At 44.3% G+C, this 21,132-nt stretch overlaps 1 protein-coding gene across 3 annotated transcripts in view; it reads right to left on the bottom strand.

Moving 5' to 3' along the window:
• The window catches only part of SMAP2 (small ArfGAP2), a 28,214-nt gene extending 9,883 nt beyond the window's left edge, over window positions 1-18,331 (bottom strand). The window contains exons 1-4 of one of the 3 annotated variants that reach the window (XM_079988022.1): window positions 17,863-18,331; window positions 16,953-17,071; window positions 2,534-2,667; window positions 1,179-1,264 (exon numbers count right to left, since the gene is read on the bottom strand). In XM_079988022.1, the coding sequence (XP_079844148.1) occupies window positions 1,179-1,264; window positions 2,534-2,667; window positions 16,953-17,055 (323 nt within the window). In that variant the 5' untranslated portion in view covers window positions 17,056-17,071; window positions 17,863-18,331. Of the gene's footprint in view, window positions 1-1,178; window positions 1,265-2,533; window positions 2,668-16,952 lie in introns of all 3 variants that reach the window. The other 2 variants (XM_079988024.1, XM_079988023.1) reach the window with 2 other exon arrangements.
• Window positions 18,332-21,132: the final 2,801 nt, after the last annotated feature.

Here is a 21,132-nt window from a genome sequence, read left to right as displayed (position 1 = left end):
TGCTTTCGCCTCCAATCTACCTAGACCATGGTGGGGATACCATTTTAAGCCCAATAATTACATTCCCATCTGGGCAACCTTCTGAGGGCCACATGCCAGTGGCAGATGAGGCCAGAGGCAAAGGTGGGCAGAACAACACATGTTTTTACTTTTGTATGGTAGGCTAGTTTTTACACACACATCCCTCTCTATCCTCCATCCATGCAAGAAGCATTATCCAAGTTCAAGGGGATGTACCAGCTGGGCAAAAACACTCAGGGTGCAAGCAGAGGTGGTGTGGCCTGGAGAGAGTCTGAGAGCTAGACAGAAGGGCTGCATTAGTCCCTTGGGCCTGAGCTTGACAATGAGAAATGCAGAGGCCATAGCCTTGGAATGCGCAACACATGCCAAGATTTTTTGAGCGAATGCTGTGCACCACCCACTCCAGTCAGTTCTCTCTTCCGTCCCTTTGATCAGCCCCCCTGCCTTGCAAAGAGACAGAGAGACACACACACTTCGCTTTTCCAAGGAATCTTGGATACAGTATAATTAAGCTGAGCGTTAAAAAAAAGCACCTAGAGCTGAAAGAGGAAGTGAGAAAACACCACTCTTGCAACTCCAGCTCTATGGACTTTTCATGGGTGAGAAAAGTCCATCTCATGACCAAGGGGGATTTATAGGAATATGGCTCAAAGGCATCATGGGTGCTGGGGAAGACCTCAAAGGCACAACTGCACCCATGGGCACCATGGTAGCAACCCCCAGTTTGACCCGGTGGGAGTGGGAGCAAGATCATGACTGCAGGGAGGGGAGAGCAGATGGGTGTGCACTGGAATGCAGGCAGAACTGAAACATGGTCACAGTCATGAGGAAGGCAACCACCAATGAAGTTTCACCACCTGTTCTGCTGGCCCTGCATTCAAGACCCATAGTCACAAAATGGGACAAACCCGCTGCATCTGTCTGCTTTGCTATGGGCAGTCGCCCCTCTAGCAACAGCACCTTCTGCAGCCTAATTTTCCAAAAAGTGCCAAGTAACAGAGAGGCCTCAATGAATACAGATTCTAACAAATATTTTAAAAAGTTATACATTCCATTTAAGGTAGACTTCTGCTCCCTTCAAAAGTATGCATTCAGAGATTAGTGAGATGCCCTCCATCCAACAATATGCTGGGAGAAGAGAGGCAGAAGAAGGATGCTGGTCCGTCTGAGGTCGCCTGAAGTTCTCCGGAAGGTAAGCTTCATAGAGGCGATTTGCTTTGCCATTCCCCATCTCCTGCATGCACTGGAACAGAAGCAAGAAACCTTCAATAATGGCATGGCATAGGGTGCTGCCAGTTAGGCTATTCTTGCCATCATTTCACTTTGAGCATAAAACGTTTTATGGAACCCAGAATGCAGGAGTATCACAGAGCCTGCTCTGTGCTGGTATGAAGGAGATGAGAGTTTTCAAAGTCTGCCAAAGCAGTTGCTGAAAGGTGCTCCTACACCAATCTGCAGAGTCATCGGTAACGGTGACTTAGTTAATCCATGCCCTCAATTTCTGACAGATCAGCAGAAAATGGCTGCAGCTCCTAATGGCTACAAAGAGCAGGCTTCTTGCAGTTTTTGTTCTTTCAACAAGGAACACTTTTTGCTTTTGCAATAGGACAGATTTACTTTAATTCTTCTCTCCTTCCAAAGTGGATGCCTGATATATTCTCAAGTGCCTGCATCTGTATTTGTCTTGCCCATTCATATCGCTGCCTGCCTCAAACTTCCCACAGTTCAGCTTTCCTTTGACGATGCCGCTTTTTCAGCACAGTTATTCAATTTTAGTTTTTATTAAAGTCAAGGCAAGGAACAGAGAACACTGCCAAGAATACATTTGCAATTCTTCAGTACTTGTGAGAGAGAAGTTCATCCTCACTCACTCGAGAATTAGGAATATTAACTGAAGTACAGATTGGGCAGGGTGTTGTAATACTTAGGGTTTGATTCAGGCTGGATAATTTTGTTTGTGTGTAATACAACCATTTTTTTTTTACTTTCTACAGAGTGTGTAAGCACTGCAGCAAGCATAACCTGATTTGCATAACACAATGATGTCCTAGATCTGAAGCACAGTGATAAAAAGCAAGAGCTGAACTGCAGAGCATGTCAATGACAATCTCTGAGTAATAGCACACAAGCTCAATTTACTCTTGTTCAGACTCCTCTCCTTAAGGAGCACTACCTACCAGATCCCTTCTGGAGGGCAGACTTCAGGCTTGTTGGATCTGCATTGGTTGGCAGCTCTTGGGGTTCTAAGCAAAAAACCAGAGCTACACTCCAGCACAAAGCTACGCTCCAGCATATGAGTTTTCTAACTATTGGGGGCAGGGAGTGGGGGGAAGATTGTATGGAGGAGCACCCGAGTAGTCCAGGCTCACGTTTTCCCTTCTTATCTGCCATTTGAGAAAAGAAGGCCAAGGTTCCCCATATTAATATAAGCAGAGATACAGAACTGCAGAGAAGCTGAATCGTCCTCAATAATGAAGCCCACATACAAGGGAGATAGTATTTTGTTACTAACCTGTATTTGCTCTTGTGTCCATTGGTCCAGATTGACAGATTTTACCCGGGATATGTGGACACCCAGGTTCCTGTGGATTCCGGCGCAACGTATGCAGATGAAAACACCAATATTCCATGACGCCCATCTTGGCCCTGCAAAAGTACAAAGGAAGTGGTCACAGGAGCACTTCTGAGCATCAAGCTAGTTATGATGGGCTCTGCCCTGAAAACTGCTGCAAGCCAGGCAGGGGCTGAAGAGTTTCCATCTGCAATGTAGGCTGGCTTTAACACATTCATTACCAAAGGTCACAACCATGCTGGAGAAACGAGGGATTGGGAAAGAATCTGACCATGCTTTCTATCTTAAAAAACAGGCACAGGACTGGAGAGGTGGGGGACAAAACGGATGCAGGCAGGAAAAGACACTTTCATTTTCATTTATTTTTATTTAACAGGTCCAAAAATTTGTCTATTCCAACCACATTGACTAGGAATCCATAAGAAAAGCATGAGTTTCAGAGCACCATCTTAGAACAAGAAGAAACATTCATTTTCAAAGGCAAGAGTGGAAGATTTCTCTGTATGCAAAGGCCTCTGCAGCAGATATGCATAAATCACAGGGCGAAGGACATTGGACACTTTCTAGACACTGCTCCCATCTGCACTTAGGTCTAGTTTACACATGTGAAGAGACTGAGGTGCAGATTGCAGGTGAGGGGGATGCACCTCATTAAAAAAAAACTTGCTGCAAATCTGTGATTTGGGAGCCCCCACCCAAATATGAATTGAGTTTCATTCATTGCAAAGCCAACCACAACTCTTTCCCACACAAGCAAACTAGGAAGCCCACTGCAGAGTACGAGAGGAGTCACTACTCAAGGCCGCACAGTGCTGCTCACTTTGTTCATGTGCCCTTGAAACTGAATAATCAGCTGCTTTGAATACAACCAGCAGTGTGGGACAGAAACGGTTTCTCGCCTATGCTGCTTTGCACAGGCAGATCCTTAAAGGAATAGAATTGCAAGTCTTCAAGTCCAGCCACAGAGGCAGTTGAGTGCAGCAGTATTGGGAAGGGCTGCTATTCAGTGGCAGAGCATCTGCTTGGCATGCAGAAGGTTCAATTTCTGGCAACCCCACATAAGACCAGGAAAGACTCCTGCCTGAAACCCTGCAGAGCTGCTGCCAGTCACATGATATAGTTACACCTCACTTTTCTTGCTGGCTCTACATTTATGTATTGCTTTTCCCATGGCTGTCTTAAGAATATGCAGTGCCGGGGTGCAAAGATCCACCCAGCGCCCCCCGCCCCAGGTTGCCCAGTCCCAGGCGTGCAGGAGGGCAGAGCCGGCCAGCCACCTCAGCGCCTCGCTGGCTTGGTCGCCCCTGAACTCACAGTGCAGAACCGCCCGCAGAAGAACACGCTGTGGCGTTCTGACCAACGGGTGGGCTCTTCCCCGGACTCAACTCTCGGACCCCAGATTCTCGGCCTGGCGCCCCTGAGAGACCGGCGCCCGGATGCCCTGCACCCCTAGCGCTTATGGGTAAGACGGCCCTGGCTTTTCCTTCCAGGAGCTCAAGACTGTGTACATTTTTCTCCCCTCCCACTTTTTATCTTCTCAGCAGCCCTGTGAGATAGGCCAGGCTAAAATAAGCAGCAATAGGTTGCTTATTCCTGCCAATAGGTTGCCTAGCTAGGGGGAAGATGCAGGGGGTCCAGTCCTGTTGGCATGCCTGCACACGAAACCTCAGATGCCAGAGAAGTCAAGCATTTGGATGATGAAAAGAGAACCCAGGTAACCACATATTATAAGTTATTTTTAGCCCTGAAAGTTAGCTAGGAATCATTTAGGGTTAGGTCTAAAGTCCCTGTTATATTTAGCATTTACTTTGTTGGAAAGGATTAGTAATCTAGATAAAGCCGTTTCGTCACCTTGAGGGTTAGCACCAACTGATTCACATACAGCTCTAGCCTGCGCTAAGAGATGCAAATGTTGGAAACATCTGAACCCCCCCCCCCTTCATTGAAACAGTAGATGGGGGACATACACCAGTTCAGAATATCATGCTGGTAGGGCAGATTTGTTTTTCCTTTTCACCACCTGCATGCACAGTTCTATTGAAAAAGCTTAAGCAGACATAATGAAAGCATTAACTGTTTTAATTGTGTCCTACTATTAAGAGGCAATTTCCAGTTTAGCTTCTTGGCTTCTGCAGGCACAAGAGTCAAAACTTAAGGGAGAGATCAACTGCCACCAACTAAGTTGATTTTAAAGGTGTTTTTCTTCCCTATCCTTCACAATCTAAAACAGGAAGTCTGTTTTATTGTTTCATTTCTATTTTATAAATGATGTAAGAGCAGCTTTGAAGGCGCTGGATAAAAAACAAAATCTAAAGCTACTCAGAAAATCAATATATACATAAAAGGGGCTCCCCCCCCCAATATCTACTATCTCTGAACCTACAATCAGCAGGGGAGGCCTTGTTGGTGGTGGCACCACTGCTGGGTGCTGCCCTCTTGGCATTAACCCATGATAGGGCTTTCTCTGTGGTGTTTCCCTATCTGTGCAAAACCATCTCTGGTGAGGTGAATTTTGTCTCCCTCATTATTAACATTCAGGCAGAATTTTAAAAGCATTCCTGCTTACCCAGGTAGTTGATGGTTGAAATGTGCTGTTCCTGTCAACTTTGAAATTATTAGCTATGAGGGTATGCAACTGTAATAAATAAATTAATTAAATAAATTTTTATCCCTCCCTTCCTCCCAATGGAGCCCAGGATAGCAAATAAATGTTTTTAATGCTCTTAAATTTAATTTATTTTAAATTACATTACAGTGGTACCTCTAGTTACGAACTTAATTTGTTCTGGAGGTCCGTTCTTAATCTGAAACTGTTCTTAAATAGAGGCACACTTTCGCTAATGGGGCCTCTTGCTGCCGCTGCACCACCAGCACACGATTCCGTTCTCATCCTGGGGCAAAGTTCTCAACTCGAGGTAACTCTTCCAGGTTAGTGGAGTTTGTAACCTGAGGCATTTGTAACTCGAAGTACCACTTAATACCAAAATAGGCTTTAATTATATTGCGTTGCCACTCTTCTTACCACCCTGGGCTCCGCTTTATTTGTCCACCCCAACCCACAAGCTCACAAGCAACAAATGCACAAACCACTGGACAAGCCAGACTTTGGAGAAACAAAACCATGGCCAACACCACCACTGTGAATGCTTGGGGAAAGCGTGACATAAAATACAAAATTTATAACCGCCAACCCCTTCCTCTTCAGTGTCGATGCATTTTCATGACTCCATAGAATAACTTGAAATCTACAACACAGAGGTAGTGAGCAGGGATGGAGAACCTTTTTCAGTCTGGGGCCGCATTTACTCATGGGCAACATTCTAGTGGCTGTATGGCAGTCAAGAGTGAAGCAATATTAGTATGGCAGGCCACATTCCAGCCACACAGAAGTCATAGGTTTCTATAGAGACATCCATTTCTCCATCCAGGTATGCTAGAGGCATCACTACATTTCAGAGACACATTCCAGGCAGGCCAAAGCACTAGAGGATGGAATGAAGCAGAACCAGTGATGCTCATGACCTGCAAATAGCCCTGGAGAGTTGCATCTGGCTCTTGGGTCGAAGGCTGCCCACCCCTGTTTCAAAACACAAGAAGCAAGGTACATCACAGTATCCAAGAGAAATGCCTGAACAGGATTAACTAGGCTATAGGTGGGCAGGCTTCAGTGGGCTGGGAAGTGGAGAAAGATTTCTATATAAATAAAACATTAGCAGAACACAAGCAGCTCTGCCTGCCAGCTCCACCATGAAAGCAACTTAAAAATGCACAAATGAAACAGCAACTGTACTGCCAACCTCTCATGGTGCCGCACAGCACTAAAAATGCATGTATGCTGGAACTTTGGTGTGAGGGGAAGTGGAAGACGGCACAATTTTTATCTGGATGTTATGGAAAGTATGTACCTGCTCTTGTTGGGAAAGGATAACAGCCAGTAAGGATATTATTGAAACCAAGTTGGATTGTGGGTTAATCTTGAGGGCTTCCCAACAACATTCAAGCCATGGCTGTGGAAGAATCCCTTAGTAGACTGTCTTCCTAACAAAAAGAGATTCTAATGTTTGCTGCTAAGGAACAATTAAATTGACTTTGCATCCCTACTGCTAAGCTCCTGTGCCTTGAAAAGGCCCAAGTGTCCAAGAGAAAAAACAAAATTAGCAAGTTTCTTAACATGTTTCTCCAAAAACAGTGTGTACAGTCACCTTTCCAAAACTAGTGCCTCCAGATATTTTGGATCCAGCCAATAATCAGGGGTGATGGAATCAGTGGTTCTGGAGGGATCCAGGTTGGGGAAGCCTGGTGTAGAGAACTCTGTTATTCCAAGAAACAGCTTTTTACGCTGTGAAAGATGCACATTTTCCCTATACCTTAAATCAAAGTAGCAGCAACAATTCAGATATTAACCAAAGGCTATTGCAGGGGGTAAATATCATCCTACAATTTTATGATCTCAAATACTCATCATGTTTTCCAGGGCAAGTCAAGAAGGGGGAAAGAAAACACTGTTAGGCCTTCAAATGGAACGAATCCCAAAGGCACAACTGTATATATAGAAGAGGGAGGGAAGGGAAGGTTACTTAAATTGTGGGTTGTGCCAATTTACAATTCTGAGTGGTTTTAAAGGCTACAATGGGTTGTTTTAAAGGGTGGCTGATGCACCACTGGAGCAATAGACTAGGGCCTTTTCTCCATTTGCCAGAAAAAAATTCAAATCTATGAAGGTCCAGCAGAAAGTTTAAGCACATACCTAATTCATACTTAGGAGGAATGAGCCTTCAGGGTCAGATATCTGACCCCAAGTAAATTGGCCAGGATGTACAAAAATGGTTCAAAGCTATGTTGGAAGTGTCAAGAGATGGAAGGCACATTTTTCCACATGCAGCAGACCTGCAAAAAGGCTAGAGGATTCTGGGAGACAATATATATTGAATTGCAGAAGATGTTTAAGACGTTCCCCCCCCCCCAAAAAAAAAAAATTAAACCAACCCCAGAAGCCTTTCTTATAGGAATAATGGAATTGGATATCCCTAAGAAGCTACTTAATTTATTCCTGTATTTAACGACAGCAGCAAGAGTAACATATGCACAAAAGTGGAAACACAAAGATATGCCAACCAAGGAAGTTCGGCTGAACAAGCCGACAGAGTATATGGAGTTGGCAAGTTTGACAACAAAAATCAGAGACCAGGAGGAATCTATATTTTGAGAGGAGTGAAAGCCCTTTGCTGAGTATTTGAAGAAACATAACAATAATCAGATTAACACAAAAATAGGATTTGAACTGTAATCAGCAATAAAACAGTAGCTATGATGTTTTGATGACACTGTGTGAAATGTATTATGAGAAGTTGTGGGAACTTTTATAACTCATGTAACCTTTTGTTCAGAGTTCTTCTTCCTTGTTTTTGCTTGGGAGTTGGAACCTTGTTGCAACAATAAATGATCAGGCTTAACTAGCTGTTAGTTTTGTTTCTTTAACTTGGCTTTGGTATCGTGCTTGAACCTGACCAGTTCTGAACCCACAGGGCTAGACCCAAAGTTGGGAAACAATTTAATTAGAGAACCCCAATATCTCGTCTTTAATAACGTTAAGAACACATTACAGAGCATCAATAATAAAAAAACATAATATAAAGCATACTGACAGCATAATAATAAAATAGTCATGATAACAGTCGTCGTCCCCGACCCCACTTAACAGGTCATAGATTATTTCATGGTTAAAGCCCACCATCACAGTGACACAAGTTTACTGATATAATCTCTCACCAGCCAAGGAATATGCTCATAATGCGTGCTGCCCAAAGTCAGATTTTGACTATATTTACGAAAACAATCTTTGCTTTCATCACTCCCCAGACAGACAAGTCTCTCTGTTAAACTCCAAGCAGGTTCTGTTTCAAAAGAAAGTGGTATCCACATATGTGGGTTTTATGAAGGCGTTTTGACATCTCCCAAAAGGATTTCATACATTCATCACTATAGCAACCTGCCAGGTTTTTTTGTGAAAAAAATATTAAATTGAAAGTTCAATTTTCTACAGAAAGCAGCTGTCTTTCACACAAAACACAAATTTAGAGGCTCCAGTTTCACAATACAGCCCATGCTGTGAGCTCAGGAAAAAAAAAGTATACATTTCATTGTTCATAACCAGGTAGCTCAGGGCATCTGCAAAATGGAGTCTGGCAAAGGCCAACTAAAACATCAAATGGCTTGCAACCAATGTTAGGGAACACTGAGCTGTACAGCTCAGTTAGGATATCAAATCTTCCACAAAAGGTGGACAGTCACACAATTACATCACACACATGCCATTCCCTTATCAAACCACCTACGGTATATATGCTTTAGATATGTTGCTGTCTCTGAAACATCACTGGCTTTGCCTTCTAGCTCTAATGAAACCACACAGTGGCAGTTAGATTGCAGATGTAGAAAGTTGTTATTTCCACAGCTTGGAATGCAGGGTGGCACACTGAAAATAAAACCACACAAAAACTAATACAAAAGTTGTTTCCAGCCTTACCACTTCAAGAGCAGCTGCACATATAATTTAGCCCTCAAATGCTATGCACTTAGCTGGAACTCCAGAAGACAACCCCAAGTTGAGAGCAGGTAATATCTGCCCTCCAGATATACTTTTGGAAACACATCTTAGGTAACAGCGTATGAAAACAGACTTCCCTTCTCCCTTTGCACAACTGATTTGGTAACCACATATGATGTTAACTGACTGCATCAGAGGCTCTAAGGCAGAAGCTGGAAAGCTACCAACCACCTAGAAATCTGAATCAAGCTGGCATCCAGGAGTACTGAAATATTTATTTAGGTCTGTCCAAGGCCCAGAAGCTTCCACTCCCAGGGTGGAAAAAAGTACTTGTGCCTTGGAATTTGAAATACTCTTCCAACCTTGCTTATGGGAAGTACCCATGATAAAAGCAATGAATAAATGCTATGGTTAAATACCAAGAACTGTGCACCATCACAAAAGTAAGGAAGGGTAAGGTCTTCCCATCTACCTGGCAATGTGCTGTAAGAGGGTTGGATTTCAGAGAGGGACTTAAGGGAAAATTCCCACAACACACTGGGGCAAGAAGGAAGCAGGGGAAGGCAGGGGAATGATGTTTGGACAAACCAAAGGAGGAATTAGGGGGCAACCTTAAGACCTGATGAGCAGACACAGTAGAAGTTGCAATAATCAGCTGGTGAGGGCTCCACTTGGGGAAGAACCTGCAGCTCTTGTCACCTGTGGCTCTGGATCCAAAGGAACCTGTGGGAAAGAAGGGATGTGGATCTGGAAGTAGAGAGGAAGAGTTTGGAGAAGGGGAAGTATCAGATACAGTACATCTGCGCAGCGTGATCAGTTTAGTGTTAAAGATTCAAAGACAAGCGAGCCAGAGAATGTCACACATGCTTAGAAAACTCCAATGTTAGCTTGACAAACCATTCTCAGCATCCATACCCCACAGCAGTGTTAATACAAATCATAAGGCAGGTTGGGCCCAAGGCAACATGGCCAAAGACAATGCCCTTTTCTGGTTATGTGAGGCTCCTGGAGACCAGTGGGACAAGCCTACCCATCTTTATTTGCATGTGAACAATGTAACCAAAGCAGCTATCCTGAAAAACACAGTAGCTTCCAAGAATACAGTAAACCTGCAGCTTATGTGCATTTAACTTGTGCACATTCAGCTTTACTTGCTAGGCGATTTTTGTTTTTAATTAAAAGGTGGAAAGGGGGCAAGCATCCGGAGGGTGGGAGGAAATGGCAATTCCACCCTTCAATGCACGCAATGTGTTTTGACTATGTGTGATTTTGGCTTTATGTGCTATCCCCGGAATGTAACCCCTGTGAAAGTTGTGGGTCTACTGTATTCAAACCCACTTCGCGTGCATATGAAATACCACAAGTGACCATGGTAGGCAGGCAGAACAGAGTATCAAGAGCTGCCATGGGCAGCAGAGAAGAGAGTTGGGTCACAAAGGCATTTGGGGATGGGAGAAGCCGAGACAGGTGTGGGTCCTGCGAACAAATGTTTTGGTGGGGACCACCCCACCCAAGGCAAAGCAGCAATCAAACTAACTAAAGAGGGACATGCCAGGGACAGCAGCTAGAGTAAGCCTAACCATGACAGGCTAAAGGGGAACAATGGAAGTTGCCTTATTGGTACATCTAGCTCAGTATTGTCTGTATTTACTGGCAGTGGCTCTATAGGATCTGACAGGGTTCCCTCCCAGCCCCACATGAGGATGCTGGGGATTGGACCCAGGACTACTGCATGTAAAGCATCTGATTTGTCAGAGTTACAGCCTGGTTTATGGTGTGTGTGTGCATTTTAATATTACGTGCAAATGCACACACCCCTGCTTAAGAAGAACCCAAATTATTCCAAGGTAACCAACATTTTACATCCTGTATAAATTATGCAAATTTAAGCATAATTTTTGCAGTTTGCCCTATATCCACTAGACAGGACAATGGGGCCATGGAAGGTCATGTTAGATGTCACTTCTGAGAGTTCACAATCATAGTTTGCATGCTTTCAAGCATATATTCTCAACCATAAGGGCTGGAATCTTGCTTTTCGAAACATAATAGTCCTGATTCTAGGAAAATGGAACTGTGCACCCAACACTACATTCTGTACTTTTCTAGCGCTACTGCAAAAACAGTAGTATAAGTTATCACTGCAATTTAAGCAATTCTATTTTGTGCTGTGGCAGTGTTACCTTACACTGAACCTTTGTGGGTAGGGGCCACATGAAAAAAGTTTTTCCAGCCTGGAAAACAAAATGAATTTGTTTCAACAAGCACATTTATTAACATACACTGAGCAGCCTTGACTCAGCTTTACCATCAAGCACCGGGAACGATAAAGGACAATTTCATCATTTCTCTGTGTAGTCACAGGAAGTTAACGCAACAGGACCTTTTGAAGACGACAGCATTGGCTACAGCCAGTTGGAGGGTTTCTTGAGCAAGGCAAAGGAAGCAAGCGTGGTTGAAGAAACAGGAGCTAAGTTTATGGTCTGGAGAAAAAACCTGTCAACAGCCTTTGCCCTTCAGTTCCTCTATTTGCCATACTTCCCCCTCACCCTCAAGAAAAACTCAGATAGCTGCTATGAACCAGAATAAGCTGCCCATGGATCTATTTCTTTGTTTATAGTGGCTCCAGTTCAAGTTTCAACCAGATTAAACATGCCATTGTTGACTGCAAAAGGTTTGTCGCCTCCTTAGTGTGTTCTGCAACTGTAACATCCCAGAAGGCACAGGCAGTTCAAGTTCTTAATTACCAAAAATTTGGGAAGTATGTTCCACTGCAATCAATGGGTCAGGCTGCTCATCAAGCAAAAGAAGTGTCATCATCACTGCAATATGTACAGCACTGAGCACATTCTGCACTACATAAATGTTAGAACACAGCAACAGCCCCGCAAACTGCCTTCACTCAGACTCAAGTATTGCAGGCAGGCAGGCAGGCAGGCGATTAAGTTTGCTCAAAGCCAAAAGAACAACCTTAGGTATACACACAAATGGACACCCTGCAGTTAGCCATGTTACGCACAATCTGATTAATCTTCTGTTGTTGCCTTTGTCCCATTTTCTCAGCACTGAAGTCTATACGCCTGCTTAGGCATAAAACCTCCTCGTTCACTGCCATCCCATTTCTACAAGGTATCTTTCCCTCTTCAAGGTTGCTGTGGCAGCGTTTGTGCTGCCTTATGCCCCAGTTGCAATCGATAGAAAAACAAAAACACAGGTTCAAGCCAAATGCAACCTCCCATGAAACAAAATTGCTACAAGCCTGTACTAGATACCATTATCCAAGTGGGGAAGTGCTTTAAAAATGACAAAATCTCAATGACCATTATATACAGAAGAGGAACACGGGAGGAGGTCAACCTTCCTGTACCACCTTCATCTTCTGACTTCTGCCAGGCGCTCTGGCTGAATCACTAATTTTTACTCCATCTTGATCAGGATGAACCTCTTGGAAGTATTGGGGTGCAACCTAGCTTGCCCTGTAGGCCGATGCATCTGCATGAGAAAGCGCCAAGTTTCCTAGACTGTCCTTATCCCAACCTGGGTTGTTCTTCCTTTAGCGTTACTGGTAACTTAGACCGCCTTCTTCCTTAGCGACCCTCTTGGGTGCTGAGATAGGCAAAGAAGACCAGCTTGGTAGTTCCTCTGCCTTCATAGAGACTCAGGCGGGGGTGGGGTGGGGACGCCTGGGAGAGAGCATTGTCTGTGGTGGGCCCTAATCTGTGGAACTGCCTCCCTATGGAGGTGCATCTAGTAACTTCATTATACAGTTGCTGGAGAATGCTGAAGATGCACTTTTTTACCCTGGCTTTTGACACTTGAGGCGCATGTTTTTAGGACCCACCTTATTTGTATGATTGTAAGTTTTTAGTGTTTTTAATGATGTAACCTGCCCTGGGACTTTAGGGTGAAGGGTGGATGGTTGTTGTTGTTGTTGTTGTTGTTGTTGTTGTTGTTGTTGTTGTTGTTAATTGCTGACCTGATCTTACTTCCTACTTCTCTTCCCTCCCTTAACAAGACAGAACTAGCATCTTTCCTATCCAACATTTATTCCAATAATAAATATCTTTCCTATTTTCTTAAAACCAGACTATTGATGTGATTGTATCCAGAGTAAAGTGTGCTGCTCCAACAGGGTTCAGCTTCTGCCAGCATTCAACTCAAATGCTAATGTCCCCAATTCTGCAGTCCCCATATTTATATTTTGTAAACCAATTAGAAGCCAAATTTAGCATTAAGCAGTATGTAAATAAATAAAGTTCCGCCTAACTAGCCTGCATAAGCCCTTACTGTGGAGGATGCAAACCAGACTGCTAAATGTAGTATTATAAGCAGAAAGAGCAAGAGTGCTGCAAGCGAAACAGAAGAGTATATTCAGATAACTTAAGGAAGAAGACCAACTCTCTGCAACAGAAGGCACAACACTCCCTCTCTCTCCCCCTGCCACCCCACCAACAGCTGCCAAATCCCCAAATTAGGGTTGTTAATCTGGCCCAAGGGAGAAATTGTTTCAGGCCCAAAATATGGCAGGGAAGCAAGCAGTGAGCATTAAGAAAACCCTATCTACGAAGTCATCCCAAGAGATATTTAAATTGAGCACACTGTGGATGTGCATAGCAATCTTCACAGTCAATTATCTGGCCAGGTGTCATTTCAATGTCAAAACATGGCTCAGGAGACTGTTCCATTGAAGACAAATGGAAAAAAACCATGTTACCAAGGAGAGTTTAAGTCAAACTCAGGCAACTGCAAAAGGTCACTTTCCCCACCCATATCTCTCCACCTAAGGCTCTATTCACTTATAATTCCAGTCTGAGGTTTTGCACTTTTGACTAAGTTCACCTGCGAAGTTGGAAGCCCTACCAAGGTGAGGGAAAACCTCCTACAAGATACAGAGGATTCTGGAAAATGTCTGAGGTCACATACACAGCCCATATGAGATGACAGCAAAGCCTGTTTGGTCTTGCCATTTACTCTGCAAAAAGGCAGAGTAATGGATCATAGAAGTACACAACACAAGGAAGGGTTGCCCACCATTACTGACCTGGCACTAAGGATCCAGAACTGTTATAAGACACCCTTAGAACCCTAAGAGTCCCTGATCACAGTCTGAAAATCATGGATCTATCAGGTATTAACCACAGACTTCCCTTGTCAAACCTAACCAGTTTTCTTCTCGTGCTAGGCATCCTTTTTCACTTTTGTTTCCTTTTTGTCTCCATGCTTTTAAAATTTTCTGTACAGTTTTGCGGGGACACAGGCTGTTTGAAATTTGTTAGCTGTGTGGTACATTTTACATTTTTAATGGCACGCTTCAATTTTACATTAATTATACCACCAAGGTAGCTTGCTGTTTTATGGGCTACTCAAAAATGAATGCTGGCAGGTCAGGGAGTGGATATTAATACTGTACAGACTTTAGGGAACCTTTTAGAAAGCGGTTCCAGCCAAGTATCATAGAGAGCAAAACTATCAGTCTTGGCTTCTCAGGGAACTGTCATAGAAATAATTTCCAACGCTCAACCACAGGGAGGCTAGCGTAGGCTGCTTGGAGTCAAGGACTATGAGCACACAGGAAGCTATGCAAATGAAGAAAGGAAACTCAGAAAAACAGGAAGTGGACAGAAATATGAGGCAGGCACACCAACAAGAAACTAAGCAAAGGTCTTCAGCAATATTGGTCATTGGTGTTATAGATCTGAACCCTTATTGACATGGGATAACATAAGAAGTGCCTATGGACTTTACAAGAAGCTTCTCCCTCAGACATACACAGATCTTATGCTGGATATGAATCAATGGTTCATTCCAAACAGGCCAGCACATTTTTAACAAGATGCCCTTAGACAAGCAGATTAAGACAGAAATCATGCCTCTAGCGACTGGTATTCAGAGTTATACTGCCTCTGAACCTGGAGGCTCCATTTAACCTTTCACCATCACTGGTGGCAATGAATTCCATCTTTTTAGGATGTGTTTTGTGAAGAGGTATTACCCCTGCCACCAGCCTTGAGCTTCCAATCAATTTAACTTAATGACCCAATTCTGTTTGCAAACACATTGGAATTCTTCACATGTTCTTTGTAGCCCAGCCTAGAAGCTCTGAAGTTTGGTGCAACACAAAGAAAGGGGTAAAACCTAAATCAGCCTTCCCTAGCCTGCTGTCCTCCAAGACTATGAACCCCTATGAGAATTCATAATCTAAAACATGTGAAGAGCACCAGGTTGGGGCAGGATGACCTAAATCATTGGTAACTCAAGCTTCAAGCCATCAACATCCACCAAGAAATCCACTTGACTTCCAAAATACAGGAATCTTTCTGCTTAAAGCACAGATGGGACTGAACCAACTGAGCAAAAACATTCTTTGCTTAGAGTTGGGCAATCTGGACTGCAGCTAATCTTTTCTCAATATTGCATTGCATTTTGCAAAGTACCACTAGACCCCAGAGCAGAGTTTGTTGGAACATGTTTAGTTTATACTGGGTTCTCAATTGTAATCTATATTACTATTCTTAAACATAAGCTTTGGAGCCTTGCATCATGAAAGCAACCAGAAGGCCACTGGGTCCTGCTTCCTGAGCAGCTGGTTTGGGTAGCAACAAGAACACAGGCACACAAGCAGAGTGTTTTCAGAATGGTTACTGCAGAGCAAACAGCACTGGGCAACAGAAGTAAGGGGGCAAAGATATATGAAAGAAGCCAAACATGCTCAATTTTTCTAGCTAGCTTGATTGGGGGAGGAAGCATCATCTTCTCCATTCCAGATATGGCAATTCCCCTTCCAAAGAGTTATCCAAAATTAGTTTTTGATGATATCATGAGTCAGCCTTCCTGAGAACTCTGAATAGACTTTGGAACCAGAGGCATTTGAAATAAATATTGAGCTGCCTTACCAATATGTTTGTTTGCGACCCTTCCAGACACTAAGTTTTTTTCAAACTTCCTTACAACCCGAAGAGCTGAAAAGTTAAGGCACTTAACAGGAAGCTGAGACACAGGAATGTTAACAGGAGCCTGGGAGTACATAATGCTAGATTCCAGAAGACAGATGCTGCCCATGGCTCACATATACATTTCCCAAATCAGTATTTTTTGTGAATCATCCTTCCCTTCTCTTTTCTGATGCGGCCTTCCCATGTGATCTGGCCTTATCAGCCTCCAGAAAGAATTCATCCCCAATGTACCTTCTTTAGATACAGAATTTATAATACAGTCTGTGCTGTCAATTTGCCCAGTTGATGCCATTATGTAACCAACTGCATGCAGTACCCCCTGCATTAGGCGTGGGTTCCCTCCCCCCCTTTACAAAAATGCCAGCTAGCCTGCCAGCAACCTTCCTTTCATACCGCCACTTGATTTTTCCAGCATCAGGGACGATTTTCACCACCTGTTTGCTTTTCCTCCCTCATCCAACTCAAGAGGCAGGGCATGAGCGTATACATCCAAGGAGCTAGAATTTCTGACAAAGAAACCTGCAGTACATGCTTCTGCCTAAGAGGAAGTCTCATCCTGATACCACACAGTATTAATGAAGATGACCTGAAATTCACAGCATTTGCTGCTTACATTTTTATAATGCTTTTAGTAATTTTTTAATTAAAAAACCTTACATGTATTTGTATATTATGTATGCATATTATGTACATATGCATATTAACACACTCTGGCACACACCAATGAAGATATAATCATCATCCACCAACAGTGGCACAATCTTATCCCACCTACTCGTTGCCCCACAGTTCCCTACGGTAAGGCTAAGCTCAGAGTTTTCCCCAACCCCACAATACGTTCACCGGTTCCGCATGTTACCTTTGGCCTGACAGTCTGCACAGTATTTGTTCTCCTCTTCCAACAGCAGATTGGCAAGGACAGCCTGATATCTATCCACATCCCGGACCGATTTGCCTGTCATTGCAGATAAGAGATGGCTGCGCAGGAGTGCAAAAAATATAAAAAAATAAAAAGGGAGAGATGTCCTTTCCTTCCTTTAGCTCTCTAAAGCAGGCCTTTCCAGGCTCCTTCACTCCACACCTCTGATAAAGTGCACCCCACCCTAAAATTCAGCTCACACCCTTCTACATAATCTAGATATTGGTCTACAGAGAAAACGGCCTCTCAGCTCCCAACAATGCAACTTCCCCTCTTGCTCCTTGCCAAAAAGGCCTTCTGCAGTGCTGAGCCAAGCACTCCTCCCCAACTGACTGTCACACAGTTTTTAACCCCTCCACAGACCTTCCCATTGAAATAATATCCCAGAAGCACGCTAACATGCTACAAAGGATTACGCTCCGTAATAAAGCTTCTCTGCGGCCTCCCTCTGGTCACAGCATCCCTCTAGCACTTCCCGAACCGAAAGCAGAGGCCAGGTCAGGATCCCCCCTTTCCTCATAAGAAGCAAAACCCAACACCAAAACTAAATAAGCTGCAGCTGCCAGTTCCTCCTCCCCCAACCACCACCACCTCAACTGACAGTCCCCAAGGTTTCCCTACCCTGGCAAGTTCTCTGGAAACCAAGGCTCCAAAACTCAGCCTCCCCAAAGGCACCTAGCACCCCGGACGCCTGAATGCCCTTGCTACCTCCGCAAACCTAGACCAGCGAAGGGTCACCCCTGAAAGTAGCTAAGGAGCATGTCCCAAGCACACCTCTTCTTCCTCCTTCACCGGCAGGCACGACAGAAGGGGCCCTACAGGACCTGCCAAGCACCTGGCAAATAAATACCTCTCTTTCCTCAGATATACATGCAGTGCAGGCACTCAGGTGTACCTTCGACCCTGGGCGAATCAAGAGGGGTTTTTCCTGAGGGACTCCGGAGCCTCCCACCGCCACCTTCGTGGGGGGGGGGGGACAGGCGATGCCTGTGGCCACTTTAAAACCGCGCCTAAAACTCCAGCAAAGGTCACCCCCCCAAAACCCCCAATAATAATACAAAAAGCCCCTCAGCCGCAGCTCTCCCCTCCCACACAAAGCCCTTCTGGCCCCTCAAGGGGAAGCAGGGGGAGCCCGAAAGACCCCCAGCCACCGGTGGCGAAGGAGGACGTTGTCAAGGTACGGAGAGAGGCGGGCAGGGAAGGGAAGGGAAGGGAGGAAGAAAGAAAGAAAAAAGAGGAAGGAAGGGGGGAAGAGGAAAAAGACGTGCGCGCGCGCGCGTCTCCAGGCAGCGACTGACGGCGCCGCCTCCTGGCAGCGCAGCGCGCGCGCGCACACACGCACACACATAGCGCCGCTAGACGCTTCCGGGAGAGGTGGGCGGAGCTGTGATATAAGCCCCGCCCACCGGCTTTTCTGAGGGCGTTTTTTTTTGTATATACTGTATATACTTTAAACCCGTCAACCTCGGTTTATTCGACGAGCGGATTTCAGAGGCGCGTGCGTCGAACGGAGAGCCAATCAAATCGGAGGGGCGGGGCGAAGTCGGTGGGGGAAAGGGTGAGGCAAGAATGAATGAACGGGAGAGTGAATGAATGAGGGCGGCGGGGGGGGGGGATAAATGGGTTGGGGCGGGGGAAGAGGAAAGTGGTTTTTCTTTCAGGAGAAGTGGAAGCTGCTGTGTTGATCCATGGAGGGGAATTTCGGAGGAAGGGGGGCTGCTTTGCCTGTCAGATGCCTAAAGCTCAATTCCCAGCATCTCCAGTCAGGGCCGGGAGGGAGCCCTGCTGAAGCCCTGGAGAGCTGCTGCCTGCCAGTGTAGGCTGCATACTGCGGATGTTGCAGACTGCACACTGCAGAAGGCATACGAACATTTCTGCACACGTTATTTGGTTGGAAAACTTCACTGCAAAAGTTGGCGAAGTGGGAATTTCAAAGCGCATATTGTTTTAGGAAGTGCAAATTAGGTATATGCACCTCCAAACTGAATTGAATTTCTTCCTCATCCTTAGCTTTTTATACTCCAAACTGTAATACTGCTGCCCTCCAAGACTAAAAACCTACACAATGTTTTTGTGTGTGTGTGCACTGAGCTTTCAGATCCCAGAAGTCTCAATTTGAGGTGCTAATTGGATTAATTAAGAAATGACACTATAGGAAAAGTGAGTAACACAGAGGCAGTGTCACAAGTGGTTGGTGGTAGGGAAGGCTGTTGAATGTGTATAGCCATGCAGGAGACGCTTTAGACCTGCCTTCCCCAGCTTAGGTCAGTGTTGATTATTTCAGTTAAGTGTCTTTAACTCTCCATCTTAACAGATTGACTCAGAGTGAGCTATGGGTGGTGAGGGTATATTGACCTTTCCAGTGTTTTGAATAAACAGCTACCACACAGTTTCAAAATCATCTTTGGTCTTGCTGTTCTGAAATACTGTGTTTCAGTTTGTCCATAAGAACTACATTCTAAAGCTAGCCTCAGACCAGGCAGTATCACCTCTCACACAATAGCAGAAACCTTTTCAAACACCATTTTCCAAGGGTTTGCATTCTCATCATATTATTTAGCTATTTGTTTATTAAAAATATTTATATACCTCTAGCATAAACAAAAATATCAAGGTAGTTTGCAGCAATAAAAATATGAACCTAGCAGTTCCCATTGTCCATCTTAAAATGGACACTCAGGCAGGATTTATGGCTTCAACACCAAGCTTGCTTCGTTTTTGTTGTATTTCAAACCTTGCTCCACTTTAGGGACAGGGGCAGACAAGATGGAGATCTTCTCTATTACATTAAAAACCTCTGCCACCATTGGTTTCCTCCAAGGAGTTCACACGGCACTAATGATCTTCCATTTCCCCACAGCAACTCTGGTTAAGCAGAGTTAACCATTAGTTTTGTGGTAAATTTAATTCTGGTCTCCCAGGTCCTAGTCCAGTTCCTATAATATTGCCTTCACCTCCTAGAGAAAAAAAAGATATAGGAGTGAATAAGCTGGGGAAGGGGAATTCCCTCCCCCCCCCCAGGGCTCACCCACACTTCTGCTTGTTCCATGTTTTCTAGGCATGGGTTAGAGAGCTTTCATTTGCCCCACCACTTTCCCCAGGAAAATCCTGTTTATTGCGGACTCAGAACAACTTTCAGTCTACAGAAAACCCAATTGGCATTTGTTAGGCTTGAGCAGTAAACAGTGGGTTTTCCTGGGGAAAGCAGCAGGGCAGATGAAAAACCTCGAAAGCATGGGACAAGCAGAAGTGGGGATGAGCCCTAAGGAAGGAAGCACCTGAACAGTGGCAAATAATTTCTGCAGTGTCCCACATCCCACAAGGGAATGATATAGGCTGTACAATGTCTTCATGTCTTCGCCAGCTGCTGCCCACATCTTCTGGCACGGTGCAAAACCTTTTGGAAGCAATTGCAGTTCCCTCACCACGCTCAGTGCAAACAGAAAGAATTGTGTCCCTGCATAACCTTGTAGCAGGCAACATGTGAAGAGGTATGACAACACAAGCAGTTAATGAATAGCTAAACATAGCTTTGAATGGGATTGGTACAGCCTAGTCCGCTGTACTTTACTTTCTTTCAACCAGAGGCGGGAGATGACGAAGGCCTGTTCCATAGGTTTATGTTCAGTGGGATTTTGTAATAAAATAAAATAAATGCTCAGTTTATTTAAATCACAGTAATTTACAATTTAATTTAATTAAAATGAATGCCTTGTAGTACTTGTTTATTTAAATAAAGATTTAAATAATCTTTAAAATAAAGATTAAAAATACCCCTTTGCATGATTTTAAAGTGCCATTTTGAGTTCACCCCCTCCTCACCAGTGAAAATTCATTTAAAAAAACAACAATAATAATTTATTATTTCTAATTTCTACCCCGCCCATCTGGCTGGGTTTCCCCAGCCACTCTGGGTGGCTTCCAACAAAAGATTAAAAATACATTAAAACATCAGTCATTAAAAACTTTCCTAAACAGGGCTTCCTTAAAAAAAGCCCTCAGTGTCTTAGTCAAACAATACCTGGAAGGCCACAGGTTCCCCACCTCTGTGCTAAGGAATAATAATAATAATAATAATAATAATAATATATTTATACCCTGCCCATCTAGCTCTGTATCC

Source organism: Podarcis cretensis, assembly GCF_951804945.1.
Source record: "Podarcis cretensis genome assembly, chromosome: 8".
Classification (NCBI taxonomy): domain Eukaryota; kingdom Metazoa; phylum Chordata; class Lepidosauria; order Squamata; family Lacertidae; genus Podarcis; species Podarcis cretensis.
The sequence above is the reverse complement of the archived record's forward strand: the minus strand, read 5'-3'. Positions and strand labels throughout refer to the sequence as shown.